General features: G+C 42.0%; 1 protein-coding gene and 1 long non-coding RNA gene across 4 annotated transcripts in view; one reads left to right on the forward strand and one right to left on the reverse strand.

Moving 5' to 3' along the window:
- Positions 1-346: 346 nt before the first annotated feature.
- Positions 347-19909, reverse strand: LOC113968033. The gene is made up of 3 exons (XR_003534346.1): positions 19838-19909; positions 17775-18011; positions 347-636 (listed from the first exon to the last, which is right to left on the reverse strand). It is a non-coding gene; the product is annotated as an uncharacterized LOC113968033 (long non-coding RNA).
- MYH11 (myosin heavy chain 11) overlaps positions 4648-20063 on the forward strand; it is a 57001-nt gene continuing 41585 nt past the window's right edge. For all 3 annotated transcript variants that reach the window (XM_027684229.1, XM_027684227.1, XM_027684228.1), the window contains exons 1-3: positions 4648-4739; positions 10936-11294; positions 15786-15942. In XM_027684229.1, the coding sequence (XP_027540030.1) occupies positions 10953-11294; positions 15786-15942 (499 nt within the window). In that variant the 5' untranslated portion in view covers positions 4648-4739; positions 10936-10952. The remainder of the gene's footprint in view (positions 4740-10935; positions 11295-15785; positions 15943-20063) is intronic.

Here is a 20063-nt window from a genome sequence, read left to right on the forward strand (position 1 = left end):
TGCCTGCCACGCTAATACAAATATTCACAATCACCGATCTCTCTCTTAATTCCTTTATCTAAAATATAGTATCAAATCGACCTCCTAAGGTGTTATTTGCGAGTTACCTTCATTTTGGAACGGGCTGGAAGTGCCTCTATGGAAAGCTGCAAAAATGAATTTCTGAACAATGTAGAAATGATTGCTCTGGCCACAGAAATCCCTGAATTTTTACTTTGGTTTTCCAGGGGTTAAATGCTAGACCTCTGTTTCTCCAAATTGTTATATATAATTTGGATTCTGAATTGTCTTCTCAAGGGCAAAAAAAAACAAAACAAATGCTCTGGGAAACACAGAATCCCTAACCTTCTATGCTATGCAAATGTTTCAGTGTAACCAAAGCCACTGCCTCTGCTTTCTGTCTTCCCACCATAGATCATTCAGATGCTGCCCAGGTGCCATGGAGCTCCCTGGGAAATGGATTTTTAGTGCTAGAAATAAAATACAATTTTTGCCCTGGCTGAAGAAGGCAAAGGGGTGTTTGGTACTTGCCCTTTCCTAAGCACACAGCTCAGCAGGCTCCTGGTCTCCTCAGTCCAGAAAGCAGAGGCTGTTACAAAGGTGTCCCTGCCTGAGCTTTGAGGTAAAGGTGTATGCCTGAAATCAGAGAAGAAATATGTTTAAATCAGAGGGAATTGGGACTATTTTCTTGGGGAGATTCAGCCCATTGTCCAGACACTGCATTGGGACAGTGAGTGGAAACTGGCCGGTTTGCTCTTGGTGCAACATGCATTTCATCTAATTCTCCAATACCCTCACAGTCCAGATTTGGAGTTTTGAAACAATCTCTTATTTCAAAGTATAGTCATTGTGCAAGCAAACTAAAATCAAATTAAAGTGTATTTCCAGTGATATTTATTTCTACAACAAAGCTTTGAAATAGGTCTATGAAAATATACTGGTCTAATCACATTATTAATGGTCTAACATTTATCTTGACAGAACATGAAATGTGAGAGCATCTTTCAAGATGCTGACATACAGTGAGTCTTAGGAATGAGTGTCAGACTGCCTGCCCTGTTAACAGATGAAGAGGAATTGTAAAGCTATGGTTGCACTTATTCCTTAAAATTTTAAGGTAAGTGAGATCAATATTTAGATGGAAATAATTCACAATCCTAGAGTTATAAGTTCAGGGTTTAGAAGAAATTGCCACCTAGGTGAGCATACAGAAAAATTATTTTCTCAAATAATTTCAGAAGCACCGTCTAGCTTAATTACAGCCTGGGATGTCTTGCATTAACTGCCCTTATTCTTTCTACTGACATCAGAAAATGAAAAAAAGGTTATAAGCATGTAGAAGTTTAGGGGCTTTAATGAGCAAAATGCACTTCTGAATTTTGTTGGAGAGAGAACATTAACCAAGAGATTACGGAGGGATTTACGTTAAAAGAGGCTGCTGTTCGTTGTCTAAGCTCGTTATCACAAGTGAAGGTGACAAGGAGCCAATGAAGTTTGCGGTGGATATCAGATCTGGAAAATACTTTGGAAGAACTGAACCCACAAGTTTTAAAAATAAAAAATTCTTTAAAACCCAATTTTTGCTTTCCCCTAGAATGAGAGCAAACTATGTCTTCAGACTCCACAGCACCCGTGCTGCTTCAGAGGTTTGAGTTTCTGTCGTGCTTTTTCCGAAGCTTTATCAGCAGCTCCGAGGAGTCGGTTACACTTTCCTTCCTGAGCACCCCTCGTATCGAGCCCAGGCTCGGTGTCAGTTCATCAGTTTTCCGGAGCAGTGATTATCACTGGTAATTACGTTTAGGAAAAGAAACTCAAAATATCTGTTCGCAATTGCAAAGACACCCTTTCAGCAGCAGCTGGTGCCCAGCTGATTCAAACTGACCTGTGCTCTCCACACACTTCACTCGACCTGCAGCCAGCGTTAAGCACAAAGCTTAACATTAAGCAGTTGGCGAGTATTTTACCTCATCAGCCTGTTGTCATGATTAATTGTTCTAACTTGGACAAACACTGTCCCTCCTGTTGCAAGGGCACAGCTTGACACAGGTGGTAACCCACCGGTGCACTCATCAGTTCCTATTACATTTGTCAGCTTAGAGAAATGTGGTTGGTAAAACTTAAGTAAAAATATTTTGAAACAAACAAAAAAAATTGCTTACCTGACACATTATTTAACAAATTAACATCACAATCTGTGCTTTTCTTTTTTCCCCCTCTGCTGTGTTCAGGTTACACCACACTAAAGCAGATGAAAGTTCATTTCTTTCCTTCTCTGGTACTCTTTTCTTTTACAAGTACAATATTTACAGTGCAAATTCAGCAAGGAAATATTTAAGGACAGGCTGCTCAATATTTTTTCCAGAAAATTAATTAAAACAAATAAATAAACAAATCAAGGGAGTTTAAATAAAGCTTTTGTTGTTGTTGCTGTAAAGTCATTGTCCACTGGGAATCCCCAGCTTTCTTTTTGAGGCAACTTTGGTTTTAAAAAAAAACAAAACACAACATTCAGGAAACCCCAGCCAGGCTATTAGATTAGTATATTCTTACATTAACTTATAAGTGAAGGTTGGAAGCCATGCTTATAGTTATCAGTTTCTACCCCACACAGCACGAGACTGCAACTGTTTCAGTCCCAGCAGTAATATTTTTTTAGACTTTCCAGCTCCCTTTAATGTCACATCATATATCACCCTCCACCACTGCCTCTGTTAAACACCCTGCTCGGGCAGCAAGCCTGCGTGTGCACATGCAGCGGTTTGCAGACCAGCCAGAATAATTTCCACTCCTTTTTAAGCTACTATTATAATGTGTCTGGTTTTGTGAAACAGCTGCATGCATTTAAAAGGAACTTCTTAGGGTAACTTTGATGAATATTAAAATGATCATACTTTTTTCCAAGGCTCCCCTTGCGTTTCATCTTTTTTTCTATCTAAAAACTAAGTTTGCAACTGAGAAACTACAGGGGAAAAAAAATAGGGTGAACTGCCCTGTGAGGAACTTTCTGCTAACAAGGGCAAGTTTCTTGGATTTATGTTGTGGTGATCATTTCCCTTGGCTTTGCTCCAACAGTCACACGTGCACAAGTCTGATATGACACTGCTGCCTTTTGGGTCCTGGGAAGGCCCCACGTGACTGCCCCGCACCAGCACGGACAGCGACCCTCCAGCTGGCAGGACAGACCCCAACCCCTGGGACTGTGCCACTCCCTGGCAAACCTGGTCTCCTCCAGGCCAAGGCCTGAACACGAGCCTGTACTTGATGTTTCTGAAACGTTGCAGGGAAGAAACCCCAGTGCGTTTTCCCTCTCTCCTCTTTGCCCAAATTTGTTCACCACTTACTAGAGCCAGAAGAAGGGGCTACAGGTCTATCACACCTGCAAGTTCCTGACCAAGTGACAGCAGGGGTTTTCAGCCCATCCTCCCCTCATAGGTATTTTCTTAGGATGATGAGACCAATATAAGCCTCATCCATCTTCCCCAGGAGGGTGTATTTTCCAGAGAGGACAGGGCTGTTGATGTCAAGAGAAATAATTTCACTCAGGCCGGTGCTCTGATCCTTTGGGTATACACCATATTTAGTCTGTTGCTGAGAGGGGGTTGTTTCGGTATTTTGTATTTGGCACGTTGATGGGAATTCCTAGAGGATCCTAGCTTTCCCTTTTTGGGATGTCTCCATCCACAGGTCCTACTGCACAAGGCTGTTGACTACTAGTGGGAGAAGGAGGGGGGACAGCTGGGGAGTGAAAGTTTATGGGGGTGTGAGGAAGGTTTGATGAGGAACAGATCATTCCCTAACCCCTGAAGATCTAGTTCCCAGTGCCCTGTCCTCCTCTTCCCCCAGCACACAGTGCCTGCTGCCTGTTCATTCCACTGCATCCTGGGGACAGTTCCCCACCAGCTATTTATCTCTTTTCTTCTACCTTTTACGGAGAGAGAGAGGTATTTCTTATATATGAAAAAGTATTTAGAGTCCTTTCTCAAGAACTGAGCTGCACACTGGATGGCAAAGGAAACTTTGCAAAATCTGCTGGGGAGGTGGGAAACAACTCTTGCTTCCCAGGGGCAAAGGAGGCTTATACCAGCCCTAGGCTCCAAATGTCACATAAACACAGGGAGACCCAGAGCAACCTCCACCCACACACTCCTGCTGTGTTAGGAATAACCCTCTTCACCCGAGCAACCCCTGAACTCAGGGACTTATCTTAGCTCCAAGAAAATTCACTGATGGTGGGTGGAAACATCCTGTGCCACGCAGGACCGTGACCTGCCCTTTGCCCTTGTAGGCAGAGGGCCACGAGGGGAAATGATGCTGCCAAGGTAGGAAGGAGTTAAAGGTCCATTTGCTTGTTCAAACAGTTTCACCCTAGGGAAAAGCAAAACCTCTGAACTTGTGAGTTAGGGGCACCCATTTCAGTCAGGAACACCCCTTTCCAATTAGGGGCACCCTTTTCAAAAGCCAGAACCAGCCTGCTTCCCTAAAAACCAGCTCAGGGCAGGGGCAGCAGCCCAGGGTTAGGCCCTGCTGGGAGTGAGGTCCTTGGCTCAAGCTGTCTTTTTTAAGCCAGGTACCAAGAGGATTTTCCAGCAGGACGTGGTTTCCAGGGCCCCTCCCCACTGACAAGATTCTCCTCCTCTATATAGGGAGGCTGCAAAGGCAGAGAGGACTTGGGCTGTCCCGGCTGGTGGCTGTACAGGTTCCGACTCTCCAACTCACTCTGCTCCCCTAATTGGACACCTGTAAGTACCACAGGGGGTGCAGGCACCAGGATGGGGGCTCAGGAGCTTTGGGATGGGGCGGTCTGGCAAGTTAACTCTTCCACTACTTTGCAAACACATTCAGAGAATTAACCTGCAGATAGAACTGGAAGTGGGAACAGATCCATCAGAGGCGCTCAAAGGGTTTATCCTGATTTGTCTGTCACTGGTTGGGTTCAAGTTAAAATGCATGAGAGACGGTGCATGTTTGAAAGCACAGATGTTCCAGCCTGCTTTTTAGCCACTTTTAACACTGCTATTGCTGGGTTGAGCCCAAAAAGGCACTGGCTGCAGGCACGAGTTGCACTCTGAGCCCGCGGCAATGCAGCCCACAAGGTGCAGGGCAGTGAGGATGGTCGCAGGTACCTGCTGCAATTAACCATCACATGTAATGAAAATACCTGGTAGCCTGAACTGCTGATCTTCTTTAAGTATTTCTAACCTTTCAGTCCTCATAAGGGAGGGTTAAAAGAAATTGGAACCAAATGAAATAATCAGTTTGTCAGTAACTTGATCTTTAGACAGGAAAAATGCTTAAAAATTAGAAGAAGAAATGGAAACATTTTTACATAAATGCCCCAGCAATACATATACTTGTTTTTAATATGCTGAGAATAAATTTTAAGCAAAACTAAGCTGATAATTCACTGAACTACATTAATTTCAAAGATGGCATGCCTTTTTTTAAAGGGAAAATAAAGCAACAAACTTCTAACAAAATCCCATAAGTAAATTAAGACGACAGTAGATGGCAGTACAGAAAGCAGCTTCAGTGTCATCCCAGAGCTCCACTGGCTTCTTTCACACACATACATATACGTGTGTGTGTGTGTGTGTCTGTGTGCATGCCCATGTATAAAAATGTTGATATATGTGTGAAAGGCATATATGTTTTCATAATTAAGAAGCAATGAAATATTTTAAATATAAGGGATATCAGAAGGTTTGTCATTATTGTCCAGTAAGTACATCCTGATAAAATCCTTTCTAAAATACATTTGTTCAAAAATGAGTCCACCTTCTCCTTCGCTCCAAGCTTTGCCCTGACAGCAGCTTGCAGCAAGACTGTCTGGATTGACTCACTTGCTGAACTCCCAAAGTTCACCCTTCCCTCAAGCCACTAAGGCAGAGTCTGAACCTATGAATGCCCCAGGAGCAAAGCTTGGCCAAGTAGTCACTTCAGCTTAGTACCCGATACTGCTCTGGCTGCGTTTGCTTAGATGTAAACAATGATTTTTATTATCTCATTTGCAATTGACACTCTAGTCCCTAAAAGGTATTTGTTTTGAATTTGTTATCATTACATTTCTGTGGAACAGCCAGTATTGAGCAGAACATCACCATATAAGGCAGCGTGCATGGATGTATGCAGAGATCCCAACGCTTTGCAAATCGTGGAGACTTATTAGTTGCAAATCTGTGGGCTTTTAACTATGTTAATTTTAGAAGAAGCCAAGAGCTCGAGATAGCTTTCCAATTTGTGCAAAGTCCATTCAATTACAGATTATTTATTAATTTTTATCAACATGCAGAATATGATTTATTTAGTAGAATGACATTTGGGAGCATTTGAATTAGCTGGTATTTTCCAGATTAATGGAATCTATCCCCATGAGGCACCTGAACTCTTTTTTCCTTCTTTTCTAATTTTTACAGTTTGTAACACAGGTAATAACCTGGGCCAATTTATTTTGAGTATTAGAAGAGCTGTCAAGTGTTTAATCAGAGTTATGTGTTAATCACCTTAACAAAGATGAGAAGACCTGATAGGAGACCAAGGCACCTACAGAGAATTTGATTGAAGTATATAGAGAATGCATGTCCAGGTGAACGTGTCCATGATGGGGAGAGGTGAAAGGCCAGGAGAGGTTGGTAGCAGTGCTTGTGACAAAGCTAACAATGCTGAGGGGCTGGTTCCCTAGTGAAGGTCACTAGATTAAGATTTACCCCTAGATTATCTTTTGATTACCTTTTTATCCAAACAATGTTCAGCTGGATGATTCTGTTACGTACTGGAAAAGTAAAAGATAAGGAACCTGGAGAGAACAGTCAAGAATGACTGTAGCCCAAGAAATGCAGTTTGAGTCAAGCAGCAAGTTACTGCTACACTCTTCCATCAGAAACTACTCATGAGAGCAGGGCTTGATTTCTGAAAATAATTCACATCCTTGGTTATATGTTCCTCTGTTTTAGTAATTATTCCCTGTAGGGATGTGATAAGCCTTTATACCAACATGCACATCCTGCAGAGGAAAGGAGAAGTGTCCTTTATCTTCTCCTTAGGAGAAAAGCAGTCCCTCTAAGCTCTAACCCAGGAGGCAATTCTGCTTGGCCAGTAACCTTTTAATTAAAGTGCACTTCCTGGAAATATTTATATTTCACCCTTGAAATAATATACTCAGGATAAACTAATTATAAAGGCAGTACTCAGCTTCTGTCATTAACATAAAAAGGGAAAAGACAGTGAAGATCAGCCAGATACCTCTGTAGTGGGAGAGCAGGCAGAGGAATAGAGTGAGCTGTATCCATACCTGTGTGTATGTGCACATTTGGGGGCTAGACAAGTACAACAGATGGATCAGGTTAGGTGTAATTTGGCACAATTCTAAGGCAAGAAACTTCATATCAATGATATTTTTGTGATTGCTTTTCCTTCTCCCTTTCTCAGGATAGCTCACCTCTGAGTATAAAAGTATTTCCTCTTGTACACGATTTGGGCTATCACCTGCCTAAAAGAATGGATGAGAACCTCTTACCATCTCTTGCACAGATGGGATAATGGTCTCCATTTCTCTTAGCCAGCCCTGCAGATGAAACCCAGGAACTGGCTGAGGGGTAAATTTTGCCTTCTCATGGAATGTTCTCAATAGGCAGCAAGGAGTCTTCTCCCTTGGCCCATTTCCCCAATACCAATCATATGCTGGACCAGTGAGCGCAGTTTATTCTTGATCACAGATGGACTAAAAGATTTACTGCCAATTATTAGTCAGAAAGATTCAGCATCTCATTAGCAGCTCATTAGTCCTCGCTAGGACAAATTTAGTTAAGTTTGTGGAGCTCATATTCTACCACTTGCATTCAGAAACCTTCCTTTATAATGAATATTAATTAATGCATATTAATAAATGTATTAAACTATTAACAGCCATTAATCCACACTTCATAACTGCATTTCCTTTTTTACTACAGTGGTAGTCAGTAGTTGCTCAAGCTTTATGCTCAGATTCCAGAGGACCAGTCATGAAAAGCTCTTTTCACACAAATTCATGTTGTTTTCTCCTCACTGTATTTCAGAGGAGTTACAGGATCCAGCTCAGACTGTCTATTCACTAGTTCTTGTAGGGTGTCCATTCTTACCATAGTTAAAATAGTCCTACTGCTTAGACCTAGGAAATAAGAACCTGTATTTTCAAGCTCTGCAGTTCATTCCACCTCATATACCTTCCAACCTTAACTTGCTTTGAAAAAGATTGAATTTAAAACTTTCTGCACCTTGTCATATATATGCAGGAAGTAGAACATAGTTGAATACAGAGAGACCAGCTCTCTGTTTCATGCTCATCTGAAGTTGTTTTTGACATAGCTTGTAACAAGGATAGAAACTTTTCCTTGGCCCTTGGGCAACAGGACAGACAAGAACTTTTGGCATGTCCCACTGTAACACACTTTGTAGCAAGCCAACAGTTTTAGCTACAGTTGGGTTTTGAGGTAGATGGTGAGGATGATTTGGCAGTTTGATTTCCATCATTATCATCTCTGAGCAGCCTCAGAGTAGCAGGATTTGACCTCTTGAAGCTCAGCTCTGCAGTTCAGTCTCACTTTTGGTGTTTCTAACAGCACTATCAAATTCCTATTGATGTGAAAGTGCTGTCACTTGGCAGTTACCCACAGGAAGCACTATCCAACCTTTCTGATGCTTCAGGATGAGCACGTAGCTCTCTCCCAGGCACAGGATGGACTGATATGCCCTGCTGCACTGCCACAGCAGTTCCTCCCACACTGTTGGGGCAGTGGGGTGGGGAATGTGCCTTGCCAATTCCACTGCAGTGGGAGGAGAGAGGCCATGGCAACTCCTGCTGCCTGAGCCCTGTGCTCCTGGAGCTGAGCTCTGGGGATGGGGCAGTGCTCCCTTCATTCCCCTGTCCGTCCGGCTTCACCCTGCAGCCGCCAGCTGGAAAGTTCAGCTGGAGAGAATACCATCTCCATTATTGGAACTGTGCAGCTCTACCAGCCCTCTTGGCAATGAGGGAACATTTTCTGCCTTAATCCACACAGAGGTCAAATAGTTTCCTCTTGCAGCTCTCTTCCAAGAATCTCTTGGGAGTGAGCAAAGGGCCACATCCTACAGATGCTCCCTTCACAGAGTCTTGACAGTGGGGAACACTGAGTGTGGGCCAGTGGCAATGCCCAGATCTAAACATTAGGGTTTCCCTCACCTCACCCACATTACCTCACACATTGCATGTGCATTGATTACCTGGGTGAATTTTTCTGTTGGGGATTTCCAGGCAAGGTTCTAGAACCAGCACATTTAGTGTTTGGGGGTTTTTTTGGGTTTTTTTTGGTGAGACAATTGTCAAGGGAGTTTAAGGAACTGGGGCATCTAATTTCCACTGAATTTCAGTGGGATAATATCTAACCCTCTTAGGCGCCTCTAAAAATCCTAGTTTTGATTTTAAGCTTTATGTCACCTTCTCCATGATCCATGTTTCTCTCTCAGACCCCTCACACTGTCTGTCCTTGCAAAAAACATTAATCTGTGGGAAGGCTTCAGGGACAAATATTTGGAAACCCAGCTCTGATACTCCCAGAGCACAGGGTATCTGTTTGGCTACATACCACAGAGCTTGGTTATTACAAATATTGTTCTGCTTATGGGTTGATTGCTGACATCTTTAGCAGTCAGTTCTCCAAGCTCCCTCAAGATTCATATTTGTTTGAATGCTGTAAATATTAAATTCATTCTCAATAAGGAAATGAAATAGCCTCTGTCTCCCAGAGATGTTTTTCTTGGGCACACACTCTTTTTTGCTGCCTGCTGTAGCTCCCCCCCAGCTCTCTCTGCTCCACTGCACAGCAGGTTTCCCAACTAGCACGACTCTTTCTGCCCTGTAGCAAACCACAAGAAGCCCTCTGTTTACTCCTTCCCTCATTTAGACCTGTGTCCCCCGTGGGATTAGAGCAGAACATTTATGAAAGCTCCAGCGTTATCAGCAGAGATCTTGCAGCTACATCCTAACTTTAATGGCCAGAGCAGGAAAGCAGCTGCCTCCTCTCTCAGCACAGTTCAAAGCAGCCTAAACTCTCCCATTGCTCCCACCTGTGGAGCAGATACATCTGGCTGCTTTATCCATGTGCAACTGCATGACACAGATGCATCATCCTTCCAATCTGAGCACTGTGGTTTAAAGTATCTATTAGGCAGTTTCCAGGCTTGTTTTATTTCTTCTCTGTCTCCTGCGATGGATATTTATCCTCTGTAAATGATCAGCTCCCACTGTCTGGCCCATGGAAAGGGGATACTTCTAAATTATTTCTCCTTCACCAGCAGCACCGATAACAATTTTTTTCCTGCTTTTTTCTTTTGATCTTGTCTTAATCTTATTCTTCTCCAAATGAAATGGTATTAGAGTCCTTTGCAAGAAAAGTTAATTTCTGTCCTTGTTGGAACACAGCCTGGGAACCATTCTTCTACTATTTATTTCATTATTGCTCTTGCATTTCAGTATGCACCCAACAGTATTTGGGTGATGGGAAATTTTGTATTTAATTCAATTAACTTTGTGATGGACAAGAGCTGAGGCTGCAGGAAGGTGTTCAGCTGGTGGTCTTGGTGCAGTTTCTCGTTGCACAGGCATTATCTATGCCTTACTTTTCTCTCTGATCTTCAGCACAACATAAACAGAATAAAGTAATAGATGTCCTCACTTGATTTAGTACCATGAAGCTTTTGATTTTGGTGATTTCAGACACAATAACAAAAGGCATGGGAACCTGAACACAGATATTCTAAGGTATCTATGCTGGCAGCCAGAAGTATCCACATGGAAATGTGAGATATGACAGAGGTGCTTTGGACCTGCCACATGGCAGATTTGACTAACATGTTTTGCCTGGAATGTCTCCACAGTTGCCTCCCTTTATCCCTTTAAAGCAGAATATTTTGCTTCCTCTACAGGTGTCTGCTGAGTCAAAATGGCTCAAAAACCTCTCAGCGATGATGAGAAATTCCTCTTTGTGGACAAAAACTTTGCCAACAACCCACTCACCCAGGCTGACTGGTCAGCGAAGAAACTGGTTTGGATTCCATCAGAGAAACATGGATTTGAAGCAGCAAGTATCAAGGAAGAGAAAGGGGATGAGGTGGTAGTTGAACTGGCAGAAAATGGAAAGAAAGTGACACTGAGCAAGGATGACGTCCAGAAGATGAACCCTCCAAAGTTCTCCAAAGTGGAGGACATGGCAGAGCTGACTTGCCTCAATGAAGCTTCAGTGCTGCACAATCTAAGGGAGAGATACTTCTCAGGTTTAATTTATGTGAGTAGACTCAAACACACAGAGCATTTCCTATTGCATGCTACCATCAACAGCGAGGTGGATTCCACCCACTGTCAGGGACACGGCCTCGTGTGTGACACTGCCATGCAAGCACCAACCCCTCAGTAATGGCATCCTACACCACAAACCTATTGAGTTCACTTTATTCCCCATGACTCCCCTGCTTCTTTACTAATTGCTTCATTACTTAACTAAATTAAAATACTTGACAGTTTCTTCTGCAAAATTTACTAATTCTGAAAGGATATTGTTGGCTTGGAAAGTACTTTCTGATATGAAATGTCATTTCTGCTATTTGGATGAAAAAATAGGTTACTAGGGAGTTTTGAATGACTTCAACATAAACCTGATCAAGTTTCCAGGGCCTTGAAAAAGGAATATACAGAAAAGCCAAACTAGGTAGTCTTCTCTCAGGCAAAACTCCCACTGAAGGGCAGTTGACAAGTTCTGGTTTGGTGGGTGCTTGAGTTAAATTTGTGTTTGGATAAAGGAACAAACCCACTGGAATTCAAGCAAGAGTACTTGTACCAGTGTATTACTGAAGTAAAGTCAGACATCCACTCAACCTGTTTCCCCCTCATGTTGGTCAAGTTACAGATTAGACAAGCCTGGACAAATTATAATCTTCTCTATGTTCATGTGAGTTATGGCCAAGATTATTGTGTCTTTTAGTCCACACAAGTACATTTAACACAAGCATATTTTGACATTAATAACCCTGTAATGTATCTGCATCAACAGTTAGCAAACTGCACAGTAAGAAAGCCCAAAACTTTCCCAAGGAATTTAGCTGTTGTCTTTGATTTTACAAGGAGGATCCCTATGCTGTGCTGCAGAAAAGTTATCTACAGTTTCAATCTATGAAAATTTTACTTGCATGACAGACCACTGATGAGTGAAAGTACAGAGCTTAAGTAACAAGGTTTTAGAAACAGGAGTAGAGGTCTCATTATTAATATGAGGAATGCTAAATTGGAAAGGAGGAAATGAAGCAGAAAATAAGATAGTTATATAGAGTACAACAATTGTTAGGCATAACTTCAAAGAGCTAAGCTCAAGATCTTTCCTTCAGGAATGTACTAAAATACACATCACCAACTTCCTGAAAGAAGCTAGACTTTCCATCTTCTCATTATTTGAGTTTATTGGATTTTAAGTTTGCAGGTGAAACATATGAACCCAGATGCTATTATATCAGAACACGCAGCATTAATTATTAAAATAGACCTTTTCTGAAAGTGTTCTGCATTGTTGAAAGAATTAAAAGAATTAATACAAGGGATAAAACTGGGGAGAGAGGGGGTTACTTGTTGTTGTTCTCAGCACCACTCTGCATAGATGTTTCAGGATTTCCATTTTGTTTACTTTGTGGAATTTTCACCTTCTACAGAAAGAGGAAATTAATTTCTGAAAGTGGATAATGCAACTAGAAATCAAAGGGTTTTTCATAAGGACAAAAATGGAAGTGTAGCTGAAATTAAGTTTTGTTTCTTAAGTGACTAGATTTTTAAATAATGATAAATTAACAGTTTCAAAGAAATTATTTTGACTTGTACTGCAACAAGTTATTGGTATTTTCAGTATCCAAAACCTGCTTGAAACACTGTCCAGCTTTACACAGTGCTGCCCTACTAGATACTGTCATATGTTTTAAAAAAAGAGGCGGCATCTAAACACAGTTTGGCAAGTGAATGAGGCTCAAATTAACTATAAACAATAATCTCCTGGCTTTGCCATGTGTTGCTTAATTTGTGTCCTCTTGGAGTCCCACACATACAAAGAAAATGTGACCTCAACATTTTTCTCTTTAGAGCATCACTGACATAAAAGGGGATTCCCAATTCTGCTAAAGAAGAAAATCAACCTAGCTTAAAAAAAAAAAATCAAATCATCTTCCCCTTGCATTTGTATTAAATATTATCAACAAAAATATTCAGGGCAGAAATTCACAGAGTGACTGTACACTAGAAAAGCACCCTGGCCTTTTCCTTCATCATAGATAGTTAAGATAGAAGGGCAAGAAGTGTTTTGCCACTAACTCATGTTTCACATTGCTCAGAACAAAAAGAATCTGCCTGATTCACACACAAATTAGACCACAAATTATTATATAAACATGAATAAACCAGCAATGCAACTTCAGTGGATTTGAGAGTAGAATCAGGTTCCTTGTGGCTGTATTCATAGGCACTACTTGTTTAGTCTTCACTAAACAGTGAAAAATGCTGTCTTAAATACATAAAACTACCTATGCATGTTGGAATGGGGTTGGATTCTTCTGCCCAAACCTAGATGTTTGCAATGGAGATACATGTATTTGTTCCAGTCTCTTGTAAATGCCCATCAGTAGTAGCTGTCTGGGGGATACACAAGCTCAGCACTCCTATGGAAGTATCCTTCAGATACTTCAAATCCTGTTCTGCCTCCAAACCCTCCAGGGAGAGGTACAGCTGGGGCTCCTCCTCTCTGGACAGGCTGAGGTCTTGGTTAACTTTCCTAAGGTGAGAGATGGTATCAGTCACAGTGCAGTTAGAAACAAGGATTCCTGAACTTCATCAGCTCCAGCTTTTGCTCTGCCTTAATAGCCTGCTCCTTGTGCCTCAAAATTAGCTCTTCAAGGGTATGTTACTGTATGCCTGGGTGTGCAAAGAGCCCTGCACGTGGCACATCAGGAAATGCCTGAAAATCTCAGGGAAGGGAGGCCTAAATAATTTCCTGGATTAGAAATTTACTCCCCTATTAATTTACTTGGTTGGGAGTGATTAGTTGAGTGCAGTCAGTTAATCTATTTCTACTAAAAAAAAAAAAGGTCTTGTTATCCTTTCCATAAAGGCCTTGGTGGTCGTTCTAGGATAAAACTGTCACTTTTCAAGTGTATTATCCTGGCAACACTACAGTTCATTTTGACATGGGCAGCACAGTTTCATTCTGAACTCCCATATCAATGAAAATCCAGCACAGTCATTATCTACCTTCCACATCACGGGGTTTAGCTGGGGGATACTGAGGATTGGTGAGGATCCTGAGCTTGATTTTCTTGTTATCTGACTGGAGACTGTGGTGACACAGTCACCACCTGAAATATTGGTGGAGGTCCCCATCCCCACCCAGAGCACCCCAGATGTGCTGCTGCCCAGCGTGGAGCACCCAACCTGCCCCTGGCTGCTGGAGGCTCTCTCCCTGTTTGCTGAATACCATATAAAGTGCTCAGGCTGTGCCGAGGCTGTTTTGTGCCATTTCCTATTATGGTCAGGAAAGGGAAATCCCTGTGCCCAGAGCCAAGGCTCCCGGATGCCATTGCACAGCCCTGCTCTGCAGTGGTTCCTGTGGGAGGCAGCCTGAGCCACCCTTGGACACGGCCCTGAGACTGAGGCACTGCAGCAGCTGCACACCACAAAGCTCTCATTCACACAAGACAGCAATAAAATAAAACAAAAATAAAAAAAAATTTAAAACCTACTGCTGCCTATGTCAGAAAAAGCATAGTTTCATTATTTATTTTTTTTAAACTAACATTTATAGGCCAGTTTAAATACCACAATACCCCTGCAATTATGAACTCGTAACTTGGTAGGGGATTTTTTTATTTTTTTTTATTATTTTCTTTTTAAATTAAATACATGTTAAAATTTCTTACTTATAGTAACTGTTTATGAAGCATGGTTCATCATCTATTATCATATGCTCTTATTTCGGCTCCAGTTCAATAGCTGAAGCATATGGAAAGAAATAATGGAAAATTGAAAATAAAAAAGCCCAACTAACAAAACCTGGATGAACACTTATCAGCTGGTAGCCAATATTCTTGTTTGTTTATATAGATATTTTTATATTAATCCCTTCATTAAACTGTAAACAAACCACATTTTTCCTTAAATTTCTTGCAGAAATAGTTATGTAGTCAAAGCATGACTGTTCTGTTAAGATATCTATTTGGAACTTGAGTAATTTTTTTCAAGGACTCTCATCAATCATCATTATGTGGTGTTCATAGAAGCTTTTTTTAAATAAACCCTTCTTCTAACATCAATCCAAGCTTCTTATCTAGGATTTCAGTTTACAAAATTTGATGCTTACCTGAGCAGAGGACATACTCTGATATGAAAATACACATATAAAGAAATATGAATTATTACAGGTGTTACCTCACCACAGATAAGGGTATGGATTATGTATTGAAAATGACTGAAGTTAAAAAGCTGTAATATCAGATCACGGTGTTCCTACAGATTGCTAAATTCACATAATTTCTAGCAGCTTGCTTATTAGAAATAATTATTTCTGCACTTGGAAACCACTCATACACACACACATTCATCAAAATCTCTGCTTCGTTTGTTACACTGGGCAGAATACAAAATAGTGCCACTTGCTAAAACCCCGTTAATTTAGTGCAGCTGATGCCTGTGTTTCCCAGCCTAGACATGGCACGTGATATTAAGCCTGGTTTTTATTTGAATTCCCTTGCAGACTTATTCAGGTCTCTTCTGCGTTGTGATAAACCCATACAAACAGCTGCCCATCTACTCAGAGAAGATCATCGACATGTACAAGGGCAAGAAGAGGCACGAGATGCCTCCTCACATCTACGCCATCGCGGACACGGCCTACAGGAGCATGCTGCAAGGTAGGGCACCTCCTCCCTGCACTGCCTGGGAACCCCTGCCCACAGGGGAAAACACCTTGGCACTGCACGTGTGCTCCTGCAGGCAGCACAGCCGGGAAAGGTCTGGTACAGAGGGCGACACGGGCTTTCTAGAAGTTTCAGAGGAATTCTTTGGCAGGAACGGCAGTCCACAAACACTGTGACTCAAAAAGGAAAAACAATCCTTTTACCCATCTGTGTCGAGGCATGTGGGAAGGTTTCAAAGTCAAGCAAATAGTTTTGGCAAATACGGGCATGGAAAATGCTCCCTCTCCACCAGCAGAGACTATTCCAAAGTTAGCTGCTAGTGCTGCTGGATCCTCTCTCTCTCTCCCCTCTAGCAAAGCAAATTCAAGTAATGTTTTGGGGCTACTTTCCTTACAACCTGTTGTCTGGAGCCCTGAGCTGAGATGTGCTCTGTTTTCTGAGGATGATGGCAATGAGCAGTGGGAAAGCAGTCAGGCCCCAAATGGTGCAAACAAGTTCAAAATTCACAGTGCTCTCCTCCTCCTGCAGTCACTACTGACAGAACGAGGGGATTTTGTACTAAGGAAAAATCATAATTCAGGGATGAAAAAGCTATATGCAACACCTAGAGACTACAGGGACATGACCTGTTGCCATCTCACAGCGACTTTGGGTGCTGCAGGAAAACAGGACCTCCACAAAATGCTTTGAAATTTAGATGTCCTCATAAGGCCCCTGACCCTGCAGAAATTCTGGCTGCCAACTATGGCTCAGCAAGATTCACAGGCTTGGCCCTAAAGTTTAGGGCTTCCCGGTTTGGAGCTTAAGGATTTAAGGGTTTAAGGCTTAAGGGTTTTAGATCTGACTGGTGAAAACAATAAACAGCACCTCAAATTTTCAGTTTAGCAGCTGGATTAGTAGCCAGTATTGATTTTTCAGTAATATTTACATACAAACACAGAACAGCGATTGTTTCAGAGAAACTAATCCGTTCAAATCCCCTGTGCGCTTTATCTCACTATGCAAATGAAATTACACAGGAGTTCTCCGGGCACACAGCACGTTGTAATCACAAGGATTGCAGTACCCCTGTAGTTATCTCACTTGAAATATGTACCTGATGAGTTTACTAGAGGTTCCAAGCAGTTAGTTTGGCATATCATACTGAACTGCCATTTTTTAAACCAAGATTTAGACTACATAAAGCCTTTCCCCACAATGAAAAAAGATCATCCTGTGTGTGCCAGGCCATCAGATTCTCATAAGTACAATTGCCTGATCCTGTGCAGACTCTACTGCCTGAAAATTTAGTACAAGATGAGTATATATACATACATATATTTATTTATTTATTCGCACACATATATAAATACACACACTAGAGGTGACTGATTTCAGAGGTACCAAAACAAGTCTTTTCCCCTACTAAAATCCTCTCACATGTACTAACCATAATGCTAACAAAATAATGCAGGTAACAAAATCCTTAGAACTTCTGAAGATTTAACTCCTGAAGATTATTTACTTATTTAAGTTGATTACTTAATTATAACTTAGGTTCCTGACTTCAGAATCTTACATTTTCAGATATAAGAGTCCTTAAAATATAGCTAATTCAACTCCAAACCCAGAGAACCAGGTATCTGCTTTACAATATCAACCTTTTTTCCTTCCTATGGTTTATATGGCACTTCTTTTCTGGAGATATTTCAGTTCCTTTATTTAAGTGCATCCCAGAAGGCAGAGCTACAGTGCAGCAGAGAAGGATCAATAAAGCAACAAAAAATATCCTGTAAACAGACCTTCCTACATACTGTGTGATATAATCACAGTTGCAAAAAACTTACTTGGCATAAGCTCATCCCGCTAAGCCGCAGTGATCTGTGCTCCAGCTCACCTCTGGAACTCTGTGCTCTGCATCCAGCACTGCCAGGGCTCTGAGCAGGCCCTGAAGACAGGGCAGTCTTTCCTCAGATCCTTTATTTAAGCAGCAAGCCTTGAGGGGAGATCTTCAAGCAGCTTCTGGCTCCTGCAAATCATCAGCAGTGTTCTCATTCAGCTGTGCAGGGTGCTGCTACTTGTCCCTAGAAATGGGATGGGGAAAAACAGCTGGGAAAGGGCTACAAAATTTCTGTAGGAAATGAAAAAGAAAAATCCTAATACAGCCTATGCTAAACAGAGTTGTTTTGGCCTGCCAGTACATGAGTTTTCTGTCTAACATGAAACAAGTGTCAGCATAGATCAACCCAGCAGCACAAGGACCTCATTCACTCTTCCTCTCCCTGTCTCCTGTCCCTCTAACATGTTCTCCTGAGCAGCCACTGGAGCTGCCTTGCCCTGTGCTGTGGCCATTAACTGCACCTAGAACAGCCTGGGTTCAGCTGTGCCTCCTAGGCTGGGTGCAGGAGAGAGGAGACAGGAAGAGTGCATGTTTCTATCTATCCACTTTTTTTGTGTTTAAAATAATTTCTTGGCACTACCGACTCTTGGGGAAGCTTTGCTCCCTGTTATTCATGTGCCCCCTTTGCAAGGAATTCTTCCTGAGAGCAGAGAAGAGGGGGAGAACAAGCAGAAAGAAAGGAGGAGGGAATAAATTATTAGTTAACCTTGAAAATACTGCTCTTTTACCACCTCCCATCCTGACCACGCACAGCTGGCACTGCAGCCAGAGCAGTCCCACAAGAGCTCCCATCACAAGCAGAGGACACCCACGCTCTACTTGCACATGCCATTTTGGAGTCTTTCCATCTTTGAAGAGGGCCCCAGCTGGTTTGAAAGCTGTGCTTTTGTTTGTAAAAAACCTACTCATGCTTTGTGCATAAAACTAACCCAAACCTCAAAATAACTCCAGTTATTCAGCCAAATTATACTCACCCTGGAGTGGTGAAAGGGGGCGTCACCGTGATTCTGTGTGTGCACACAACACGGACAGGCACAGATAGCTTCGTGGGGGTTTGTAAGCATATTTGCAAATGGAATATAAACAAGAGTCCTTACTCATAAACATGGATCAGGGCACTAAATGTTTTCCTTGTGAGAATTCAGTACTGCTCCTTATCTGGAAACTTGCATAGTTTCTGCTTGCCAAAATAAAATATGTCTTAGATTCATGAGACTGAAGAATTATATTCTGGTACCTCATGGCCAAGGCCACTTGGCCCAGAGCAATCAGCTTGCTCAGATGTCTTGGGGAACCTTTATCTTTTGGCAAATCAAGCCTCCATGTCTGCAGATTGCCTCCTACTGCAGGCTCATCATCTGGGAATCACAGCCCTTCACATTCTCACCCTCTCCTCTGTTGGCACAAACATCCAGCAAAAAACATGAGCTGTGCACACTGCATTCCTCTTGTGCTTCAGAGACTTACTTGGTTAATGTATTCATTAGGGATGATGCTAAAGTTCCATCAAAGTTGTTCTGATAAAAACACTTAGCCACAGTTACCAGCAATCAGATAATCTGACTTTCTTCCAAATATGCAGAAAAGCTGACATCTCACAGGACACGGGAATTATCAAAGATGTTGGCTGGGCAAAGATAAAATTTCCACTTGTTTCAAGTGGTTCTGAGCACCTAAAACCCTTTTACAAATCACAGTCATGCTGTCTCATGCTCAGCTGGGGGTACTGGATGTCTTATTGAATCTGCTGATTACCATGTCACTAATGCAGTATGATCATTGCCCAGGCACAGCCACTGGGGCTCATTTCCAGCCAGAACAAGAATAAACTTTAATGTTCTTAAAGATTAAGTGAATATAACATTCTACAAGAGTATTTTGTGTGTGTGTCCCCAGGAATTACCACACTGAACTGGGCCCCAGTGACTGTCTTTACAGACAAGCTTAGCTGAGTACTGCTACACTTAGAGACTGCAATCATAAACCACTGCCCAATGCTCCTGCACCCACCTCTCTCTCCTGTGTTTTGGATGAAGTACTTCCCCAGTGGGAGGAGTAACTCTGCTGCCTTCTGTCATCTTCCCTGCATGCAGCAAACAAAAAATGATAGACAATATCAATATGAAAAGTCAGGTTATGCAGCAGTAGTAACAGATATAAAGTTTTCATGTAGTTGATTAGTCTTTTATTAAGTTCTCTGGCAATAAATCATCATGGAGAAGATATATTACAGCTT

The sequence above is a fragment of the Neopelma chrysocephalum genome, unplaced genomic scaffold (assembly GCF_003984885.1).
Source record: "Neopelma chrysocephalum unplaced genomic scaffold, ASM398488v2 Primary Assembly neopelma1_65c, whole genome shotgun sequence".
NCBI classification, from domain to species: Eukaryota; Metazoa; Chordata; class Aves; order Passeriformes; family Pipridae; genus Neopelma; species Neopelma chrysocephalum.